Below are 21,847 nucleotides of genomic sequence, written 5' to 3'. Positions count from 1 at the left end.
TCAGGTAAGAGGGTGAGCATTTGGTTGAAAATTTTTTTCTTCAGAAAGAGGATTTTGTTACTAAAGGAATTTATTACTCACCAGCTCTAAATGCAGTAACATGAAACATTTGCTGCCACTGTTTATAGGCCTGCCAAACCAGTACTATGTGAGCAGTGGGCATTGGAGCAAACTAAGAGGTATTTTGGAAAAGAAACCAGAAAGTGCTGACTCATAACCTGGAAAATAATTCCCATGGTATATAAAGCGCCTCAGTTGATCCTCATAACACCTCTACGGTAGAAAGGATTGGAGCTATCAGCTCTATCTTTCCAAATGTGAGAAACAGACCGAGCCTAAGTTCCACAGCCTCCTCAGGGAGAGTCTGACCTGAAGAGCTGGTATGTTGCAAATGTAAGTACTTACCTGTTGCATCATCAAAAGCCAGCAGTAAGTGTGGACATCCTACATGAGAGTATTTCTTCAACTGACCCATTGCCACACACCAGACCCACCATGGGGACCCAGCTTTTGTCTCCTCTGGGGCAGAGTACATGCTCCTCTGTAGAAAGGAACAGGGCAAGTAGAGAAAAAGCTAAGTGTGCCTGGGAGCAGAGTTGATCAAGCCACACCCTAGTAACCCCTCAGGGAGTCTGAGTTGACTTACATGTACTTCTTGAAAAATGTTCCATTCAAACTTGGGTTCAGATTCAGAGGTTAAGAACCTCTACTTTATATTTTCTGAGAAGCTAGAAAACAAGCCAATTTTTAGACTGACGCTGTCTCACTCTATAAAAAATTCCTCCCTTCTTTCCCTCTATGCTCTGTCTATGGGCTAATAGCAATAAGAGCACAGCCTCGCTCCAACCATCAGGAGGAAATCGTGGGCTCCAGTCAGACTGCCTGGCTTTGAATCCCAGCTCTACTACTTGAAGCTGTGTGTCATTGGGCAAGCTGCTTAACTTTTCTCTGCCTCACTTTCCCCACAAAGGCAATACCACTACTTCTTTAAGTGTGCTTGCAGATTAAATGAGATTCTGTATGTGAAGCACTTAATCAACGCCCGGCTCACATGAGCACTCAGGAACTGTTAGGTCCAGGAAGGACATGCATATCATCTCTACCACCGTGTGCATCTGGCGCCGTTCTTCTTTCTCCACCCTGGTGTCTTCTCATTGCACGTGATCTTCAGAGGCAGCCAGCCCACCATCTGCAGAATGCACTGTGCTGCCCCAGTGCCCCTCCCTGGAGGGCTCACCTGGAGGGAGGCACTGCCCAGGCCATCCGACCTGGAATGATAAGACCTCAAACTCATTGTCACAGAAGAACTCAACACACTCAACCTTACAGGGATTTTTATTGTTTAAGACTCAGTCATGCATACTAAAATTACATGTTTTCACCACTTTGACTTAGAAAATGCACTAGAAAAATAAACTTTTGGTCGAAACAAACACTGAAGTAGATGAATCACCATCACGTGTCCCTATAGTCAAAGCCAAACTGAATTTCAGTTTGAAGCGAGGAATGTGACCAGTGGCTGAAATGGTACCCCAAAGTCTGGACAGAAGATTAGCCCACCTCCCCCCCATCAGAGTGGTGGCAGAGGCTCGTGGCCCCAGAGAGGTTCCAAGTATTTCACCTGTAACAGGTCCCCACTGATAGGCCAAGAGACGGAGGCATATCCACAAGATTCCTCCGGGGCAGCTGTGCCCGGCTAAACTTGCCACCCAGCGGGATGAAAGGAAGAGCAGCAAGCTGGCAAACAGTAAATTCGTCACTGGCTTCTCATCCACGGATCCACTGGGTCTTCCCATGGAGTAAGTTCTGTGGGGGAATATTTGACTCTGATGCCTGTTACTGGCATTTCAAGCAAACCATTTCTGAGTCAGGAGAGCAGAAAGGAATTCACTTTAGATTTACAAAATTAACAGATCCCAAAACTGAGAGGCATTACCAGAGCTCACATCTTTCCTAAACTGTCAATATGTTTCTGTTTGGTACCTCCACACCTCTCATGCCATGGGACAGCCACACCTGTACCATTAGCTCTCATTTCACTTCCTAAGTGAAAGTTTCAAAGGAAAACCTTAAAAGCTGAAAACTTCAAAATGAGGTATTATTCTAATGCCACAACAGTACAACAGCTTTTGCCTAACCAAATGAAAAAGTAATCCCACGACTGATCTGAGAATCAAATGGGATTTCAAGAAACTGCCCATCTAGGATAATTCTGAAAGGCGCACTCTCTCAGGAATTCAGGGAAATGCCTGATTGCCCTAACTCTTTCTGGCAAAACTGGAGTATCTTGTGAGCTGAAGTTTTTGTAAACCTCTAAGGACAGGTGGCTCCTCGTGAAAGCAGGATGGAGTATGAGGGAGCTAAAGCCACCTTCGCCAAGGGCAAAGAAGGAGCTCAAGACCGGAAGCCAGGGTTGCACTTCTGACTGTTTCTGTAGATTTCTTGCAGCCTTTCCCTGGGAAAGTAGAACAGGATTCCAGGAAGAGGCACAATTTTCTAGAATTCTATGTAGGAGAAGAGGAGGAAGAAAACCTCCATATTACCTAAGCTTACGGATTCATTTGGAAGCTTTAGGTGTTAATTCATTCAGACCTAAATTTCCTAAATAATAACCCAGGGGCCGGCTCTGTGGCCGAGCGGTTAAGTTCGCGTGCTCCACTTCAGCGGCCCAGGGTTTCAGCGGTTTAGATCCAGGGCGTGGACGTGGCACCGCTCATCAGGCCATGCTGAGGTGGTGTCCCACAGAGCACAACCAGAGGGACCTACAACTAGAATATACAACTATGTACTGGGGGGCTTTGGGAGAAGAAGAAGAAGGGGGAAAAAAAGATTGGCAACAGATGTTAGCTCAGGTGCCAAGCTTTAAAAAAAAAAAATAACTCAGGGGGAGGGGGGACTTTAAGAGATGTGGGACAGTGTCCCTGTGGCAGTGAAGCCAATTGATGCCAGGAACAGAGGGTTCAGAGCTCAGCGTTTAGGTCCTCTTTATCATATGATGACTCAAGGGTGTTCAGTGCCTCATCCAAGGCCACACAGCAAGGTAAAGCTGGAACTCAGGTCTCCTAATTTACTATTCCCTTCGCTTCCCTACACGATACTAGCCTGAATTTAGGGAAAAGTTAAATTTGAGGTGTTTGTGAAATGGGCCAGAGCTTTTCTCTGCAGGAAAACAGTCCCAGTTCTGATGTTCACTGGTGTGCTCTGTCACTGTGCCCGCTACTGAGGACCGCTCACTGTGCTCCCTTGGCCACCCCCCACCCGGCTGGGGCAACTTTATACAGTCGCCTGGTGCAGCCACGCAGAGACTTGCCTTGATTCTCACCCAGGGGAGGTCCTGCTTTCACAGCTTGGTTCAAACTTCCTAGGGTCCAAACTATTTGATCTCTCTTTGGAGTCAAAACAAAGCACAGCAGCTCTGGGAGGCAAACAAACCTTGGCTCTGGATCCTTCCAGAAGCTGAATGAAACGGCTGCTTGGTCCAACTGGAAAGGCCTGAGCAACATCCTTCCTGGTCTTTGAGATATTTCTCTGAGCTTCGCCATCTCTATGTTGTCCATAGACAAAGGCAATTGGCCAGGAATGCAATGCAGAATTTAAACCTTGGAAACTTGGTGGGGCTGAGTGATTTATTTGTTTAGCCTTTTTTTGATTTTTAATCTTTCTTTCCTCTTTGGAACCCAAGAAAGCCTCTAACCAGTTCTCCCATGTAGGCAGTTGGTTCTGAACTCTCTACTTTAGCCATTCTGCTTAGATCTGTTCAGCAATGCTGGTCATACTGTCATTGTCAGATGAAACTAGAGGCAGCCAGGGGTATGCTGTGCGTTTTGGCACTTCCAGTTCAGCCAGGTTCCTAGGGGATCCAGGGTTAGCATCTCTGGTGAAAAGGGCTTTCCTCAGAATTGGCACTAATGAGGTAACTCCCACCACCAGCTTCTCCAAATATTTTAAAAAGTGCTATAAAGATGAACAGCTTATTAACAACAGGCTGGCCCTTGAATTTCAGAGCACAGTTCTCTTCCTAACTGAGCTGTCCACCTTGCCTGGTGGTCTGACAAGTGCACGGAGAAGGTATATACACAACACAGTACTTGTCACTTTTTAACACCATAATTTGCATGGAATGAATATGAGAGGCAATAGGTCAAGCCACCAGATGAACCACCTAATTTGATGCTTGGGCTAAGGCTAAATTCTCAATAGGAAGGGTCTAAAGTGCTGAAATGCAGAACTAACATTCAGTCTGGACAGACTAGTTTGTTCACCCACACAGAGAGAAAAACTCAGGTGGGTTTCGGAGGGCAGGGGCTCCAGAAGTGACTCAGCAATAACCTGCCCTTGCCTTCATTTCCAGAGACCAAAATTTAAGAATCCCAAGTACTTTGACCATTCCCCATTGCCAGGGTTACAAAATACTGCCAGAGTCTCAGGGATGGAAGGAATTCATACAAGATCCTGGTCATCTCACCTGCCCTCACAAAAGCCATCCTTTTCAAATTTAACCCTCACTATGAAAAGGAAGTTGGTATCGCTGGGTCCCAAGAATATGCATACTGGTTTCTTTAAAGGCAGGGCCAAATGGAGACACATCCCTCTTGGAAAGGCCCACAAAAAACAGGATCCAACCACTTGCATCTAGAGAGTCATCTTGCAGAAAACCGACGTCTAACATTCAATAACTAAACCAAATCTCAGAACCTCAGCAGCCAGAAGGGCCCTGGGCATCATTTCATCCAGCCTCTTTTTACAGATGAGAAAGCTGAGGCCTGCAGAAGCCCATGCCTTGGCCACAGTCACGTATCTGAGGCTGGAGCCCAGCTCTCTTAATTCTTAAGCCAGAATTCTTTTAGCAACATAGGCTTGGCTTCTAGTATTTTAGGACGAGTAAAATCACATACTTCTAGGGCCCCGTATGATTCTATTGAGAACCAAGGCTAAGGCTTATGGGTTTGGGAAAACTTGTTTCTATTGCAAGATTCAACCAACGAATCCCAGAGGTGCTTGAAGTCTCCGGTTCCCGAATTGGATCTAGAAGTGCTGCTTATGTCTTGATGCTTGTATGATTCAGTTAAGGTGCTTTTCAAACCCAGTGATGGCAACTGGGACCCGTACCTCCAACTTGAAGTTTCCGGATGAGCAACAGGGGTCTGTACTTAGGGTTCATGTGAAAGACGCCAGACTCCCCGAGTCTCACGTGTGGCCACCTTGCAGGCTTGGCCAAACTGTTTCAGGGGAGTGTGCCGCCTGGCCAATCAGGTGGTTTTCTCCTGGGACGTAGGATCAAAGTGACTTTAGTCCTGATTCTTCTGGCTTTGAGATGTGTAAGAACCAGATACAGCTTCCAGATTAATGGTTGTAAACTGGGATTCCAAATGTTTGGGAATCACGAGGGGACATTTTCCATGTCTTACACAGAGTAATTCAAGTAACCAAGGGCTTACCCCACGGCTCACCCTCAGAGCTCTCCAGGCTTTTCCTCCATGCTGCAGTTTAATTACAGGGAGCAGGATCGAATCCATGGCACCTTAGATTCTCCTTGTGCCCCTCCAGGGAAAAAAGGAAAGGATCTAAAGATGGTGAGACCCACAGGGACCTGGCTAATAGCAGGAGTACAGCTGTGATTTCACAGCCCTCATGGAGTCATCACACTGCGCATCTGAGGTCACCCCCTCGGGCAGCAGGGCCTGGCCCAGGATGTTGTCGCAGGCGGGGTCAGGTGGGCAGAACTCTCTCACAAAGTCCTCCTCAGAGGCCAGCAGCACCGCGTTCCAGGCAGTGATGTCCAGCTCTCCGGCCGTGCCCCCGTACTCTTTGGGGAGAATGCTTCTTGGAAGGTTTGTGTGGAGAGAATTCAGGTCAGACCCATGGAGGAAAAACTAAAGGGGAATGAGATGAAAACACACATGTCCTTAGGTTAATCAGTAATTCGTAACCTCCTTTGTGCTAGGTGCTCAAATAACTATGTGTTGAATGAATAAAGGAACAGTTGATGGCAACTTGGCCCTTCTAGTTCCTCAAAAAGCTTAGGGATCCTTGATTCTCTTCTTATACCCTGTGGCCCGTTGGCTGGTCCTTCAAAATATATCCAGAATCCAACCACTGCGCTGCCCCCTAATGGTACCATGCCACCCTCACATCTCACCTAGATTCCCACACTGGCCTCCTACCTGGTGTCCCTGCTCACACCCTTGTCCCACCACAATCTAAGCTCTTTTCATGTCAGTCAGGTCACATCACTCCTCTATGTACAACCTTCCAGTGCTCCTAGCTCACACAGACTAAGAGCCAAAGTCCAACAGTGGCCCACAGAGCCTGTCACAGTCTGCCCCTGTTCCTTCTCTGCCTCCCCCTCCTCCCACTTCACCCTGCTGCTCCTCCAGCATGCCGGGCATGCTCCCACCTCACGGTTGTGCTGTTGCTGGTCCCCCAGAGATCTGTCAGGCTCACTACTCCGCTCTTTCAAGTCTTTGCTCCAATGCCGACTTGTCAGTGATGCCACCTCTAACCACCCTACTGAATATGGCAAGCTTTCCCCTCCCTGCACTCACCATCCGCTTTCTCTGCTTTCTTTCTCTCCATAGCACTTAGCACATTCTAATACCAGAAAACATACATAATCCATTGTCTGTGCCTTTCTCTACAATGTCAGCTTCTGGGGCAGAGACTTTGGTCTATTTTGTTCATCTACAACATAGGTGCACATAGTATAAATATTTTTAAATGAATGAACGAATGTAGGAAGGACCAAATGAACAAGATTATGCGCCACAAATAAGGTCATTCCACAGATATAAAGGACCTGGTCCAAAGGCTGCTTTGATGAAAGCAGGCTCCTAACAGGATCTCCAGGAACCAACATGGGTTCAAACCCAGGCAGGGAGGCCACTAAATTAGTGATTCTCAAACCTAACTGCGCATCAGGATCACTTAAGGAGATTTTAAAAGCACAGATTCCTGGGCTCTACTCCTGAACTGCTGAGCTAAAATCTCCAGGCAAAGGGTCTGGGAATCTGGATCTGGATTTTAAGTTCCCTCCCTTGCAACCTTGAGATTCTCTGTTTCCTCTCTGAAAGAGAGCACAAAATTCAAGACTGAGTCTTGAGTCATCGAATGACCACAATGTTCCTAGGGCCAGGAAAGCAGGAGAAAAATACCACCCACCCCATTTCATTTTGGTACTGGGAAAGGTTAAAAGAGAACTGGCTCTTCTGGGTCAGAAAGGAAGACCATCTTTTTTTTTTTTTTTTTTTTTAAAGATTTTATTTTTCTCCTTTTTCTCCCCAAAGCTCCCCGGTACATAGTTGTATATTTCGTTGTGGGTCCTTCTAGTTGTGGCATGTGGGAGGCCGCCTCAGCGTGGTCTGATGAGCAGTGGCATGTCCGCGCCCAGGATTCGAACCAACGAAACACTGGGCCACCTGCAGCGGAGCGCGCGAACCTAACCACTCAGCCACAGGGCTGGCCCCAAGGAAGACCATCTTTTAAAGTGTCATCTATCCTTTCTTAAATACAAGTTAAGCTAAAAAACTCACATATTTCATAAACTTGAATTATTCCACAAACTTTATACAGAGAGACAAGAAATTATGTAAGTGCAAAGGCTTAAATAGCATTTTTAAATCCCAGGGAGCTGTGGTAAGAAATCGCCAGAACTCTTCTGAACTATCTGCCCAATGACTACCCTCCTCCACGTCCTCTTGAACATAAAATGCAGTGTTGGCTCCCAATGCCCAGGCCAGGATATGAAAAAGTCTAAAGGATGACAGAGCAAGGGAGCTCTTATGATAACAATCCTGCCTCTGCTCTCTCTACTGTCATATATTATATTCTTATTAATTTCATCTTCCTCTCACAGAAAGGATTGTTCATTTATTTTTTCTGTAATCCCGTTCTTTCCAAATTAGTAGTCCCAGGGCAAAAATAATAAACTAAGATTAGTTTACTGATGTCACAATAAATTTATAGATACTTGTCACGAATAAAGGAGCAAAAAAAAAAGTATCTTAAGTCAATAGGATCATCACTTACTCTATTTGCAATTTTCTCCTTCAAAAATGGTTTGATGATGGCAAAAATGCCTTTAAATATTCGAGGTTCATTCACTACATGGACTGCTTTTATCCGAATGGGGAAACCATCCTGTGGGGAAAGGGAAGGGAACGTTAGAAGATGTGGAGTATCTGCAAACTGTGTTTCCACAGCCTGCCTCCCCACTTAAATCTTCTTCATTTTAGGCCCCAACATCAGTCTGGTCTGATTCTCACGGCCTCCTCAATGACAGCCCACGTCGGGGCGAAACAGGAAGACAGGCCTCAGGGGAAGAGCCTCTTGGGACCCAGAGCTGGGTTAGAACAGAGTTAGGCAAACAAATGGAGAGCTGCTCTTCTTGTAGCAAAAACGGTCTGAGTCTGTATGGATGGATCGAGCAAATAGGAAACCTTCTGGATCAGTGTTGCCCAAAGTGTATTTCCCTGGGTGTTACTAGGTGTGATGCAAAAAAGGGTTCTATGGTAGATAACTAAGTTTGAGAAAGAGGAGACTAACATAGTCAAACAGGTTTCCTTAACTGCAGGACTGTTCAGAGCTTTCAATAAGCAAATGTTTATTGCGAAATTCACAAGAAAGACTTCTTATCCCACACTGCCCAAACTTATTTAACCTTGGAACTTTTTTTTGTCCCCCAGGTCATCTTACAGGACTAGAAAAACACTGATCCAAACTCGTTATCCTGACACTTGAATCTGCACAGTATTTAGCAGGGGCACCAAAAGAAGAGTGGAAGCTGAGGAAAGCCAGAGTATTGGCTCAAAGCCAGAATTCAAATTTCCGATAATGACCTAATGTGACATTGATGTTTAAATAATCAGCCTGTGCACAGTAGGGGCCCAAACACACTGTGGAATTCAATGAGGAGAACTGTTGTTATCTCTGGTGCCCCACAGGTGACAAGAGACAGCACCCCTGTGGCTGGGTCAGAATGAAGGAGGAGTCAACCTGTTTGAGCTGTGAGCTTGGGCCAGGCTATATCCTCTGGGCCTCAGCTTCCCAATCTGTCAAAAAGGAAAAATAATTCTTGCCTTGTGTGTCTCAGAGGATTCCTTGAAGGACCAAATGGGTTACAATGACTGTAAAAGAGCTCTGCAAACCGTTAAATACTGTGAAGGTAGGTAAGGAACTTTCCGGCTAAAGCACAGGACGTGAGGTATGAAAGCATCTGGCCAACAGTGCTCCATGCCGCCAGGTCCCACAAAGGGCAGGAGGCTCGATCGCCTCGGGCAGAAGCACAATTGCTCAGTGTCATCTGTTAGGAGAGTTTCTCCTCTGTCTCCTGGACACACACACAAAAATGCAGAAAGCATTTCTCTGGTGTTTGGACTCCCGCCCTAAAGCTGGTCTTGTCCAGACTGAAGGCACCTCAAAAACTACTGGACCCTGATGAGAATGAGGGGTAAAGAGGACTTTTACCTTTTTCCCCATGACGCTTCTGTACTCTTCTGATTGTAGCAGTGGGAAGTGGGGTTTGTGTATCATGCAGAATCTGAAGCAAAAGGACAGGGCCCCAGGGAAAGCCAAAACAAGCACAGAACAGGCGTGTGACAAATACGGGCCATACCTGAAGGATGCCAATCACCTTTTTGGCTATAAAAGGGCCAAAATGAGATGCTTTTGATAAGCTCACTCCTTTGTAGTCTGCAAGAATTACAATTCCATTCACCTGGGTTTCTTCAGACTGAATGAGTTTTTCTAAGGTCAAATATATGGCTCGGATGTTTTCCGTAATTGGATAGTTGCTCGGTATCCATCTGTCTAAGGTCATAAGAAATGAACAGTATATTACAGAAATGAATACAAACAAGTAATCAGACAGGCTAAGATTTATCTCTTTGTTAAAACTGTCGTTTAAAAATGGAAGAGAAAGATATTCTACTAGCATGACTCTACTTAGGTTAGTAAAGGGGCCCCTTTAAGCAGCAGCTAATGTTTCTTAACTCCAAACAGAGCATCACATTCTGAAATGGAAATGCAACCGAGTGTTGAGGTTAAAAGTATGTGCTATGGAGTCAGACAACCTGGGGTTTGAATGGTAACAGCTGTGTGACCTTAGGCAAGTTACTTCCTCACTCTGAGCCTACATCTCCTCATAAGTAGAATGGCATAATAATACTTCCCTTAATGGACATCTGTGCCTCTGCCATCAGATATGCCCCTTTATTTCATAACACCACCCTGATTTTCCCTAGGGAACCACCTCTTCCCACGCTAGCCATGTAGTTTGGGTAAAATTGACTTAGCTCCTGGCTCCAGAGGTGGGCTTGGCCAATCTGGGTATTACATCCTCCTGGGCACAGTGTGTGATCCAAGCCAGGTCAAGCAGAGCCAAGGGGACTCAATCCTGGGACCCTAGCCCTTTGAAAGGAGAAGATCTCTTCCCTCTTGTAGTGGTGAGGCTGGGAGCCTGAGACTCAGGGGCGCCATGAGGCAGGAGCTGGCCTGAGAAAAGCCATGCTGAGGACAGCAGAGATGGAGACGGCTTCCCAATGCTGTAGGTTGAGCAAACTCCCCTTTCCAGGCTGGATGCTCCTTTAATACTCCCCATATATTTAAGGAGTCTTCCCTCTCTTTGGGAAAAACATGAAAATGACCACTTTTGACCATTAACCACTATTCTCAAGAAAATCCCACCAAGATCTGTCTGTCCCTTTCTTAGAAAGATAAAACTCCACATAATTTCCACCAATGGGATATGTAATGTGCAAAATTCCTATGAAAAAAATCCTTGTCCAAAAATTGTGCCAGCTTGCTGTCTAATCTTGCTGCCAATTAAACCTGCTTCTACATAACTGGATGTCATCCTTTCAATCACATATGTCTCAAAAGCACTTAGAAGAAGGCAAAGCCCACACCCAGTGGAAACAAAACCTTCGGTGTATGCCCCCTCCTAAAAGGTTGAGACGGTGGGGAGGGGTCTAGATCTGCTCCAGAGACAAGGGGAAAAAATTCATCTCACAAGCAAAGGGTTGAAACCAGCGTGGTAATATCTGTTTTGTAATAGTCTTATGTGTTGAGTGCAGAGGAGCAGCAGAAACACTCGTCAAATGGTTTCTAGGTCTCCTGGTGCCCTGAAATCTCCACGGCATTGCTGATTTTAAAATAAGCACCTCTAATATTGGAAAGTGCCCAAAACAGCAGGTAATGCAGTTAACACTGTGCCTGGTACACAGTAAAGGATCAAGAGCACGGTTTAGGCCCCAGAGAGGGTTTGGTAAGTGGCTAAAGGCAAGGGCGATGTGGGGCTCAAAGGCAGAGGAAGGTGCACGCCGTCCTCCCTGCCCCGTCAGGCTTCCCTCCAGGAGGAGTCTGTACGCACGCGCGAAGGAGGGCTATCGGCACGTTCTCATTTTCCTGGCTTGGCTGGGAAGAACACTGAAATCTTACTTTCAAATTTTGTCTCAGCTCTGTCTGATGGACAACATTGAGGCCAGGGGTGGAGTGGAGAAGCGTCCTGAGATTATAATGCATCTAGTGTCACGGAAGAGAAGAGGAAGAAGAATCAGAAAGCTTGAGTTCTAGCATCCCCTAGTCATTGTGTCAACCAAGAAATGTCCCTACACATTTCCAAATACTTTTTGTGGGTGGGGAGCTGTCCCCAACTGAAAACTACTGTGCCAAAGAAACATAAGGTGTCCTGATTACCCTCATGAAGTGCTCAGATCAAAAGGTGAATCTGTGAGCCCTTTCAATGGCTTAACAAAGTAGAAGAAAGGAGAGAAAAGTTGGAGGAGGCACATGGTACACAGACATCTTTCCAGGCGTCTGCCCAGCCCACACCATTTCACTGATGTCTGTACCTGACCTACTCACAAAGGAGGGAAGTCGTGGAGGGCAGGGGTCCTGGCAGCCCCACCTGTATCCTATGACCAGGGCAGCTTTCTCAGCCTGCCAGATTCTCAACCCTAGAAATCTGGAATTTGCATTGAAGGAACTTAGTTGGGTGGCCAGGTAAACCTAGGAGCTGAGGGGTGCCAGAGCTAGCCATGTACACAGAGGCAGCAAAAGCCAGTCTATAGAGAGAAGTGTGAAGGAGATATGCAAAGGGCAGCAGAAACGTGTGGCCCAGAGAGATGCACAGACTGAGACACAGAAGCAGAGACAGGGAGAAAGGCTGTCTTTGTCTTAGTTCCTGATGGGGGAATGAACCAGATTCTGGTTCTCGGTTCCAGGGCCTATGAGAGCTCTCTGGTTCTGTGAGATGCTCCTGTCTCCTTAGACTATATCCTATCTTTTTTCTTAAGCCTGGTTGAGCAGGTTTTTGTCATCTGCCATCAAAAGAGCCTTGAGTAAGACAGAGAGGGGACAAAAGGGAATAGGAAAGGGAGAGAGGATGCTGGACAGACATGTCCCAAACTGTACACACACCCCCTGGAACAGCCTAGGGCAATACCTGGGCGGATGCAGAGGATATGGCAGCCCCGGGGGTCGGTGTGGGGCAGCACGGTGAGGAATCCAGAAGCAAGGACATCTTTTAAGGCCGACGGCTTCAGGTTATTGAAGACTTCGGGCCAGCTTCTCCTGCAGCTGTGGTAGTTAATGAGGAGCTGCAGGGCCCGGTCATAATCAAATTTGCGGGCTCGGAGGAAGCGCAGCAGGAAGGCGTCGTCGAGAGAGGTGCTCAGGTTCGGGTACTCCTTCCGCACCATGTCACGGAGGGCCTGGACATCTCGAAGTCTCCATTCCGGCTTCTCCTGCAGCTCTTCCCTGGCTTTGGTGACCAGTTCTTCTGACAGAGTGCACACATAGCCAGGAGGCTCGGGCGGTGCCGGCAGCTCATTTTCAGAAAGAGAGGCCGCAGAAGGGCTGGTTCTCAGAGAGTCACTTTCTTCTGACATTAGCTACCAGGATTCCTGCCAAAACAAAAGCCCCAAGTGGAGTTAATAAAGCCCAGCGATGCTCATTTCAAACCCCAGGACATCATGATGTAGGCAGACGAATGTTTTTGTCAAGCCAAGTAACTTCAGAGCAGTGGTTCTCAAGCAGGAGAATGAACTGGAGCTGAACCAGGCACCCAGGTGCAACCCCAGGCCGAATGAAGTTAGAATCTCCATGGAGGCACCCAGGCAGCTAGGGCAGGAGAGACACACTCCTCAGCAGACACCACGGCCTTGCTTACAGATGTATGAACAGGTGCTCAACTTAACTCATAATTAAAGAAATGTGAATTAAAACAACTTTGAAATTCAGATTGCCAAAAATACAAAACAATTACTCTGATATGCTTGCTGCGGGTGGGAGAATAAATTGGCACAGCCTCTTTAGAAGGCAGCTTGTCAGTATCTACCAAATTTAAAACCACATACCCTTTGGCTCAGCATTCCACTTCTAGGACCTATACCTGTAAGTGTACGCAAAACGCATACACAAAGATGATGATTACAAATATTGATTATAATGGCAAAAGACTGGAAACACTTTAATTGCATACCAGTTGAAGACTGATTAAATAGTATTACCATATGAATGGGATACCATTCAGTTATGAAAAGGAATTTAGGCAGATCTTTATGAATTGACATATTAAGGAAAAAGTAAACTGCAGAACAGTGTGCATAAAATAATCACATTTATGTTTTTTAAATATATACACATATACACTTATGAATGCACCTAAAATTTCTGGAAGGAGATAAAAAGAAACTGTTACCAGTGTTCCCAGGGAACTGAACTGGGCAATTGGACATTTAAGGTGGGAGAGAGACTTTTCACTGCTGTTTTAATTTTTTACCATACACATGTGACTTATCATGGCCACGAAACTGAGCTGATCAGATCTTCTGTTGGGGTGGAGCATAACTGGCGGATGGCCTCAGCTGCTGTCCCTCTGGATCCATCATCCAGTGGATGCTATATTTTCCAGACTGCCCCCAGCCAGTGACTGAGGGAGACCCACGCCTCCTCTAACAGGCAACTTCGCCTAGAGGATGCCCTACCAGCCTGGCCTGGCTGAACCTTTCATGGAAATGCACTCCAGTCTGAGACTTCCTGCCCAAACCTCCTTCACAGGGGCCAGACTCGCACGGCTGCCTGAAGATTCTCCCTGACTTCTCCAGCTCCCCTTCCTTTTATGCTTCACAGGCATTGCCTCCAATAAATGTCTTGCACGGCTAATCGCATCCTAGTGTCTGCTTCTTAGAAGAAGTGAACCAACACACTTACTGAAGGAAAAACAAAAACAAAGCAATTGCCTTAGATATCCCAGGAATAAGGTAGCAGCAGGGCAGCCCAGTTCCAAAGCCCAAGCTCCCGTCCATGGGCTGTCGATGATCCCCCACTCTGAGCTCAGCCAGGAAGGCAGGGACCATCTTGGGGTCTTTGCACATTGCCAGTCTCCCCCCAGCCAGAGAGACCAGGTCATTGCCTCTCAATCTTAGGTCTGCCCACTTCATTCCTTGCATTCTAACCTCCAGCCCCACCCAGCTTCTTTCACTTCCTCCCAAAGATGTGTTTTCTTGTCTTGTGCACATCCTGTTTCCTCCCACTAGCATGCTCTTCCTCCGGTTCTTCATCTGACTGATTCACCCTCAAGTCCAATTAGATGCTACTTCATCCACTCAACAAATATTGAGCACTTAGTACAGACCAAGCTCTCTTCCAGGCACTGGGGATAGAACAGTGAACAAATGAAAAATCTTGCCTTTATTGAGCTTAGATTCTAGTGGAGGAGACTATAAGCAAAATAAACTATACAGTCTACTAGAAGAGGGTAAGTGCCGGGGAGAGAAACAGAGCAGGGAAGGGGGCTGGATGTATCTGGGGATGGGAGGTGCAATTTTAAGTAGGGTGGGCAGGGAAGGCCTCACTTGAGTGACATTTGAGCAAAGATGAAGATGAGGCAGCATGTCATGCAGACATCTGGGAGAAGAGCAAGTGCAAAGCCTCAAGCAGGAACATTCCTGGCTTTTTCAAGGAACAGCAAAGAGGTGAGTGTGGCTAGAGGCAAATGAGCACGGCAGAGAGTATGAGCAGATGAATTTAGAGAGGTGCTGGGGCCGCACTGGTACAGGGATTGGCAGGCCAGTAAGAACTTTGACTTTTACTGAGGTTGGTGGGAGCTCTGGAGGGTTTACAGTGACACAATCTGATTTGTATCTTAAAAGGATCACTCGGCTGTTTTGTGAGTGGACTGTAGGAGGATAAGGACAGAAGTGACAAGACCATTTAGAGGCTCTTGCAAGTAATCTAAGCAAGAGATGATGGTGCTTGAAGCAGGAAGCCTCCTCTGAGTTCAGGCCAGGTTAGGAGCCTCCCCAACAGGAGCTCCTTGGCATAGCCCCTCCTACTCTTGTAACTGTCGGTAAGGTAATTTGTAGACTACATCTGCCTTGTTCATCACCTTAAATTCAGCACCTAACAGGGTATCAGACACATAGTCTGCACTCCATAAATATTTGTTGAATGAGTTTAATTTGCTTGGCAGAGGTATCCTGAGTGAGGAAGAGAACAACAATCATGGCTCATGGGACCCACCCTAGGGTGTTTCCATGGGAGTCACCAACACATGCCTCTAATCCCAATCCAGTGCTTATCTGGAAGGCAGACTGTAGTGTCCATGGGCTACAGGCCTAGCCTCTCTCCCACCTTCCATCTCAATGCACATTAAATGCCAGCCAAAACAAATAAATGACCCACCACTTTCGAAACACCTCGTGCATTTCTGACACCTCTGCCTGGAACTTCCTCTCTTTGTTTATTCCCAACCAGACAACTCATCACCTTCCAGGCCTAGCTTCAATGTCACCTCCTCTGTGAAGCCTTCTCTGACTCCCCCAGCGTGATTCCTTCCAGTTTTCCACAGCACTGGGTTCCTATTTTTCTCTCAGAAATTGCCATCCAGTGTCATGAAACTCCTTAAAGGCAGTTTCACCACCCATTCGTTTATCAAATTACTGATCAGCTACCATACATGTCAGGCTCTGTGCTCACAAGCACCAAGAAAACAACAGTGAACAATGTAATTCTTTGCCTTACGAAGTTTAACTCACAGTGGAAGGATGAAAAGAGATATGTGCTCCAGCATTTTACCAAGTATCAAGAATCGTGATAAGCACTTTATACCTCTCCTTTAACCTTCACGATATTTGGTGAGAGCACCATTACTGTACTTATTTTACAAAGGAGGAAACTGCCCACTAGAATGTAAACCCCACGAGGACAGACAACTCGCCTGCCACCTTCACTGCTATCCCCAGTGCCTGCCACGTGATGTGCTCAGTAAATCTTAGCGGATGATGTGTGCCCAAAGGTACACACCTGGTGAGGCCGAGCGGGGATGCGTCTAGCCCCAGAGTGGGCTCTACACCCCACCTGCAGCTTCCTGTTTAATCTCTAGGGCCTCGGCAGTGTCAAGCACAGTGCAGGACTCAGTGACAGTCTGGTGAACGAACTGATGCGGCGGTAGAGGGATGGGTGCAAACACCATTTGTTAGGGAGAAGCCGGGCATCTTCCTCACCTGGAACCCATCAGTTGGAGAGCATCACCTTCTTCCCCACCCCACCCCAAGAAGGAGAGGTCAGGAAGCCACGGCTCCTGGAGCCCCAGAGACCCCACGTCCCGTCGACAGCCTTCCGAGGCCCCTCATTTCTGGTTGTCACCCCTTCCCCAGGTGTCCCCATTTCCTGGGGTCTCTCTTTCTCCTCGGGTCTCCCACTTCCGGTTATCCCTCCCTCTCAGGGGCCCCTCTCCCCGGCCCCCGAGGCACACGGAGGGGATCGCGGGCACTCACCGGCCCGGCTACGGGGCGGAGCGCGGGTCAATGGGCGGCGGGAGCCTCGTCCGGCAGCGCGCGCAGAAGCGACCCGCACTCCCTGCCCGGCCGGCCCGGCCCCTCGCGCCGGAAGTGACGTGCACAGGGCGTGGGAAGGCGGGGCGCCGCCCGTGAGTGCGCATGTGCGACGTCTCGCCGCAGTGCCAGCCCTCTGTCCCCCCCTGGCGGCCGGGCCTCTGCGCTCTGGGATCTGAGCCTGGGAGGGGCGGGGTGGAACAGGGGGCGCGAGCAGGATTAGATAGTATGGAAGGGGAAACTGAGGCCCAGAGAAGGAAAGAAGAAGCTGCCGCTTTCCGAGAACATACTGCCATGTACCTGGTGTTTTTTATCCGTTATTTCATTAAATCCTTGTATTTATGGAATTCTCCTATTTCATGAAAGGGAAACTGTCAATCGATAAAGTAAAGGGTTTCGGACCTAGACCTCGGGATTAGCATTCCAGGATTCTTCCCGCCATAGCTGCCGTCAGGACTGGCTGCTTCAAAGGGGGAGATTCCGCTCCCGAGCACATCTGTGTCTGTCGTTAGCTGAGTGGCCTTGGGCAAGTCCCCATTTCACCCTTGGGCTTCAGTTTCCTAATATGTAACGATTCTTGCCCTAAACTCCTGATTCAATAATTGTTTCCTGCTTTGGGGTTCTTGAAGTCCCCTTCAGAAAGTGGTAGCTTGAAAAAGGCTTTACTAGCCCCCACCCCTAGTCTATTAAAACCCCCAACTCCCCCCCCCCCCCCCCCACATTTTGTGCAACTACAACTTTGAGACAAATCCCCTAGGTCCCTTTTTCTGGCAAAATTAAGAAGCTAAACCATTTCTAGAGAGAAATTCTGTAGTCCAGGAGGACTCAGAGCCCAAAGGAATATCCAAGAGATGACCTTAAACAATCTCTTCCTTTCCTTACCCCAGTGACAAGAGGGAGGTGGGGACTGACCCAGGAAGGCCACGGGAACATGGCAGTTTGTGCCAGATGCTAGATTGTGCAGGGGGAGTGGAGGAGGGGAGGGGGGTGCCAGGGAGTCATGAGTTTTGGCTTCTGCTCTCAGCTCTACCATTTCTAGAGCTGCCAGATAAAATACAGAACACTCAATTACATTTGAATTTCAGATAAACAACAATTTGTTTTTAAGTATGTCTCATGCAACGTTTGAGAAATACTTATACTAAAAAAATTGTCTATCAGAAATTCAAGTTTGACTGGGCATCCTGTTTTTTTATTTTTATTTTTGCTAAATCTGTGTATTAGTTTCCTGTGGCTGTTATAACAAATTACTACAAACCTAGTGGCTTGAAAAAACACACATTTGTCCTCTTACAATTCTGCAGGTCAGAAGTCTAAAATCAGGGTGTTGGCAGGGATGAATTCTCTCTGGGACTTCAGGGGAAAATCCATCTCTTTGCCTTTTCAGCTTCTGGAGGCCACCTGACTTCCATGATTCGTGGCCCCTTCCTCAAATCATTTCAACCTCTTCTGTTGTCACATCTGCCACTAACTCTGATCCTCCTGACTCCCTTTTCAGAAAACCTTTTTATTTTCTTGTGCTAAGAACACTTAACATGAGCTCTACTCTCTTCACAAATTTTTTTTAAATTTTTTTTAAAAGATTTTATTTTTTCCTTTTTCTCCCCAAAGCCCCCTGGTACATAGCTGTATATTCTTAGTTGTGGGTCCTTCTAGTTGTGGCATGTGGGATGCTGCCTCAGCATGGCCTGATGAGCGGTGCCATGTCCATGCCCAGTATCCGAACCTGCGAAACCCCGGGCCACTGAAGCGGAGCATGCGAACTCAACCACTTGGCCACAGGGCCAGCCCCTCTTCACAAACTTTTAAGTGTACAATACATTAGTGTTGACTAGAGATACAGTGTGTCCTGCCTCCCTCCTACAAGGACTCTTGTCATTACATTAGACCCACTCAGACAATCTAGGATAGTCTCCTATCTCAAGATCCTTAATTAATTAATTAATTAATTTTTTAAAGATTTTATTTTTTCCTTTTCTCCCCAAAGCCCCCCGGTACATAGTTGTATATTCTTCGTTGTGAGTCCTTCTAGTTGTGGCATGTGGGACGCTGCCTCAGCGTGGTTTGATGAGCAGTGCCATGTCCGCACCCAGGATTCGAACCAACGAAACACTGGGCTGCCTGCAGCGGAGTGCGTGAACTTAACCACTCGGCCACGGGGCCAGCCCCCTCAAGATCCTTAATTTAATCACACCTGCAAAGTTCCTTTCACTATACAAGGTAAGGAGGCCGGCCCCGTGGCCGAGTGGTTAAGTTCACGCTCTCCGCTTTGGCAGCCCAGGGTTTCACTGGTTCGGATCCTGGGCGTGGACATGGCACCGCTCATCAGGCCATGCTGAGGTGGCGTCCCACATGCTACAACTAGAAGGACCCACAACTAAAAATATACAACTATGTACTGGGGGGGTTGGGGAGAAAAAGGAAAAATAAAATCTTAAAAAAAAAAAAATACAAGGTAAGATATTCGCAGGTTCCAGAGATCAGGACGAGGATGTCTTTGGGGTGCTGTTATTCAGCCTACCGCAGTCTGGCAACGCTAATTCCAGCTATGTGACCTTGGCCAGGTCACTCAAACTTCCAAAAGCCTCTAGTTCCTCATGGGCAAAAAGCTGATTAAATGAGCTCATAAGAGGAAACACCTTGCCCCATGCCAGGCAAACGGTAAGTGTTTTAGAAATGGTAGCTCTTGTGGCAAAGGGTGAGGGATGACCGTGTCCAAACCATGCTGTCCTAGGCGTTGGAATAAACGCCTCAGCCCAGACCCAGGATCCACTGGTGGTACCTAGAGTCCGGGTTGCAATCCCACATTCTGCCAGCAGGAGGAGAGGAACATAGGTCCAGAGCCTGGTCTAAGGGCAGGGAAGGGCTGGGAGGAGATTCAGAGATGCCCCAGAAGTCCCTGTTCCATCCCTCAATTGAGGGCCATTATTTTTGGTTCCTCCTGGTGTTATCTAGAACCAAGTTAGCTCAGGATTGGAAGAGTCTCAGATAAACAACAATGACAACAAAAAGAGGTCCAATTACTTGAGGAATCATATACGCCAGGCACTGTGCTAAACAGTTCGCTTGTATGATTTCAGTTATGACTTACTAAAATGCTGTGAACAGAAAGCTAGGATTGTCTCCTCTGCAGATGAGGAAACTGAACCCAGAGAGGAAAAGTCACTTGCCTGGGGACTCAAGATAGTCAGTGAAAGGGTGAGATTTGAACCCAAGTCTGTATGACACCACAGCTCCAAATTTTGCTTTGCCTTAGAGGTCATGTGATCCTGCCCTTTTGTTCTTCCAGGTTGGGAAACAGGCTCAGAGAAGAAGAACTTGCCTGCGGTCACTTGATGGCTCTGTGGTTGAGCCGGGATTTGAGTTTCTATCTTCTACATCCCTGCCTTGCACACTCGGAAGTAACAGACTCTGAACTACCCCTTGAAAGACCCATTTCTTCATGTGTAAAATGGGGGATGGTGCCTCCTGTTTAGGGGGTCCTTAGGAAGATACAGTGGGATGGCATGCACAGAGTTCTGGTACGTTGTATCATGAGATGTCTGTTGATTGGTTATGACCACCCCACTTGGGGGCAGAAAGGTCACCAGAGGAAGGGTAGCTTGCCCCATGTCTTGGTTGGAGGGATACAAATATCTTGCCTTCCTAGCTTCATCTCGTCTCTGAAAAAAGAAATCTGGGCATTGGGTATGTGTGGAGGAGGCCGGAAATGCCTGAGCTATCTCTGTTTTCAAGGCGTGTGATACTGAGTTAGACAATCTCCTGGAGCAGCCTTAGTGCGATTCTAAGGTAAGGCTTGTTTAGGATAGCACCGTGGTGGAGGGCGGAGTCTCTCAGCCTTGGCACTATAGACATTTGGGGCTAGGCAGGTTTTTGTTGGGGGGGGGGGGGATTAGGCTGTCCTGTACATTGTAGGGTGTTTAATGGCATCCCTGGCTTCTACCCACTGGATGACAGTAGCACCCTACGCTCACAGTGGTGAAAACCAAAAATGTCTCCAGACATTGCCAAATAACCCCCGCAGGACAAAATTGCCCCCAGTTGAGAACCATTGGTATAGGAGAAAGAAAGTCGGCATCTGGTCAGACAGACCTGAGGCCAAGTCCTCTCTGTGTCACTAACCAGAGAGTTAACTTGGAGCAATTGCTTACATCTGTAACCCTTGGTTTCTTCAGCCATAAATTCTATATGCGCAGCTACCGTTTATTGAATGCTTTTCGTTGGGAGTGTGATGAGCTCTTTGCCTGGATAATCTCATTTAATTGTCAGTAACAGAATCCTGAAAAGACACTGACAGGTGGAAGCAGAGAGGAAGATGGAGAGGAGACAGGGACGGAGTTGTGTACATTAGGCATCTTCTCTGTGCCAGGCAGGACAGCAGGTGCTCTCACAGACATTTATCCTCTGTCACTAGCTGTGTGATCTTAGGCAAATCACCTCCCTGGGGCTCAGTTTCCTCGTTTATAAAAATGATAGCCCTTGGGGAATTCTGGTAAGATGAAGCAGTGACACCCTGCAGAGGTGTGATTCCTCCCACAACCCCACATAAAAACAGAAACAAAATTCCAGAAAGACATTTACAACAAAACTAGGTGATAGGTATCTTCACAAATTAAAAAAAAACAAGTGGGTGAGGACAAATCAGCAATAGCTACAAGGCCTGTGTGCCACTGGGGCCTCTGCGTAGGAGAAATAAAAGGGAAGTAACAGGTGTCTGGGAAACCACACAACTGGAGAATCCCAAAATTGCAACCTGTATTCATGGGAAACCATGGCGGGGCCATCTGAGAACTGTAGCTGAAACTGGGGAGGGTTTTGTTAATGCCAGTAGCCGGTGAGCGCAAGGGGTCTGCCATAGGGTCCATCGGCTAACAGAGTTCAATCCCTGTGAATTCTTGACCACCAAGTCTTCTTTCCAGGACAAGCCTCATAATGAGGAGAAATTACTGAGAAAGGAATCAAAATTGGGCAGGATAGGGAAAGCAGAAATAAAGGAAAGAGAAGGGCAGGATAAA

The 21,847-nt window shown here is 47.2% G+C and overlaps 1 protein-coding gene across 15 annotated transcripts in view; it reads right to left on the bottom strand.

Moving 5' to 3' along the window:
- Positions 1 to 1,317: 1,317 nt before the first annotated feature.
- Positions 1,318 to 21,847, bottom strand: part of TTPAL (alpha tocopherol transfer protein like) — a 36,665-nt gene continuing 16,135 nt past the window's right edge. The window contains exons 1-6 of one of the 15 annotated variants that reach the window (XR_001379480.3): positions 16,776 to 16,905; positions 12,440 to 12,899; positions 9,611 to 9,804; positions 8,026 to 8,136; positions 3,433 to 5,873; positions 1,318 to 1,806 (exon numbers count right to left, since the gene is read on the bottom strand). Coding sequence is in view for 8 of the 15 variants with exons in the window: in XM_014735169.3 (XP_014590655.1) it covers positions 5,595 to 5,873; positions 8,026 to 8,136; positions 9,611 to 9,804; positions 12,440 to 12,884 (1,029 nt within the window). In the remaining 7 variants the exon portion in view is untranslated. Of the gene's footprint in view, positions 5,874 to 8,025; positions 8,137 to 9,610; positions 9,805 to 12,439; positions 12,900 to 16,302; positions 16,924 to 21,847 lie in introns of those variants that run through there. The other 14 variants (XR_011430683.1, XR_011430681.1, XR_011430685.1 and 11 more) reach the window with 14 other exon arrangements.

This window comes from Equus caballus, chromosome 22 (assembly GCF_041296265.1).
Source record: "Equus caballus isolate H_3958 breed thoroughbred chromosome 22, TB-T2T, whole genome shotgun sequence".
Taxonomy (NCBI): Eukaryota; Metazoa; Chordata; class Mammalia; order Perissodactyla; family Equidae; genus Equus; species Equus caballus.
This window is presented reverse-complemented; position numbering and strand designations above follow the sequence as displayed.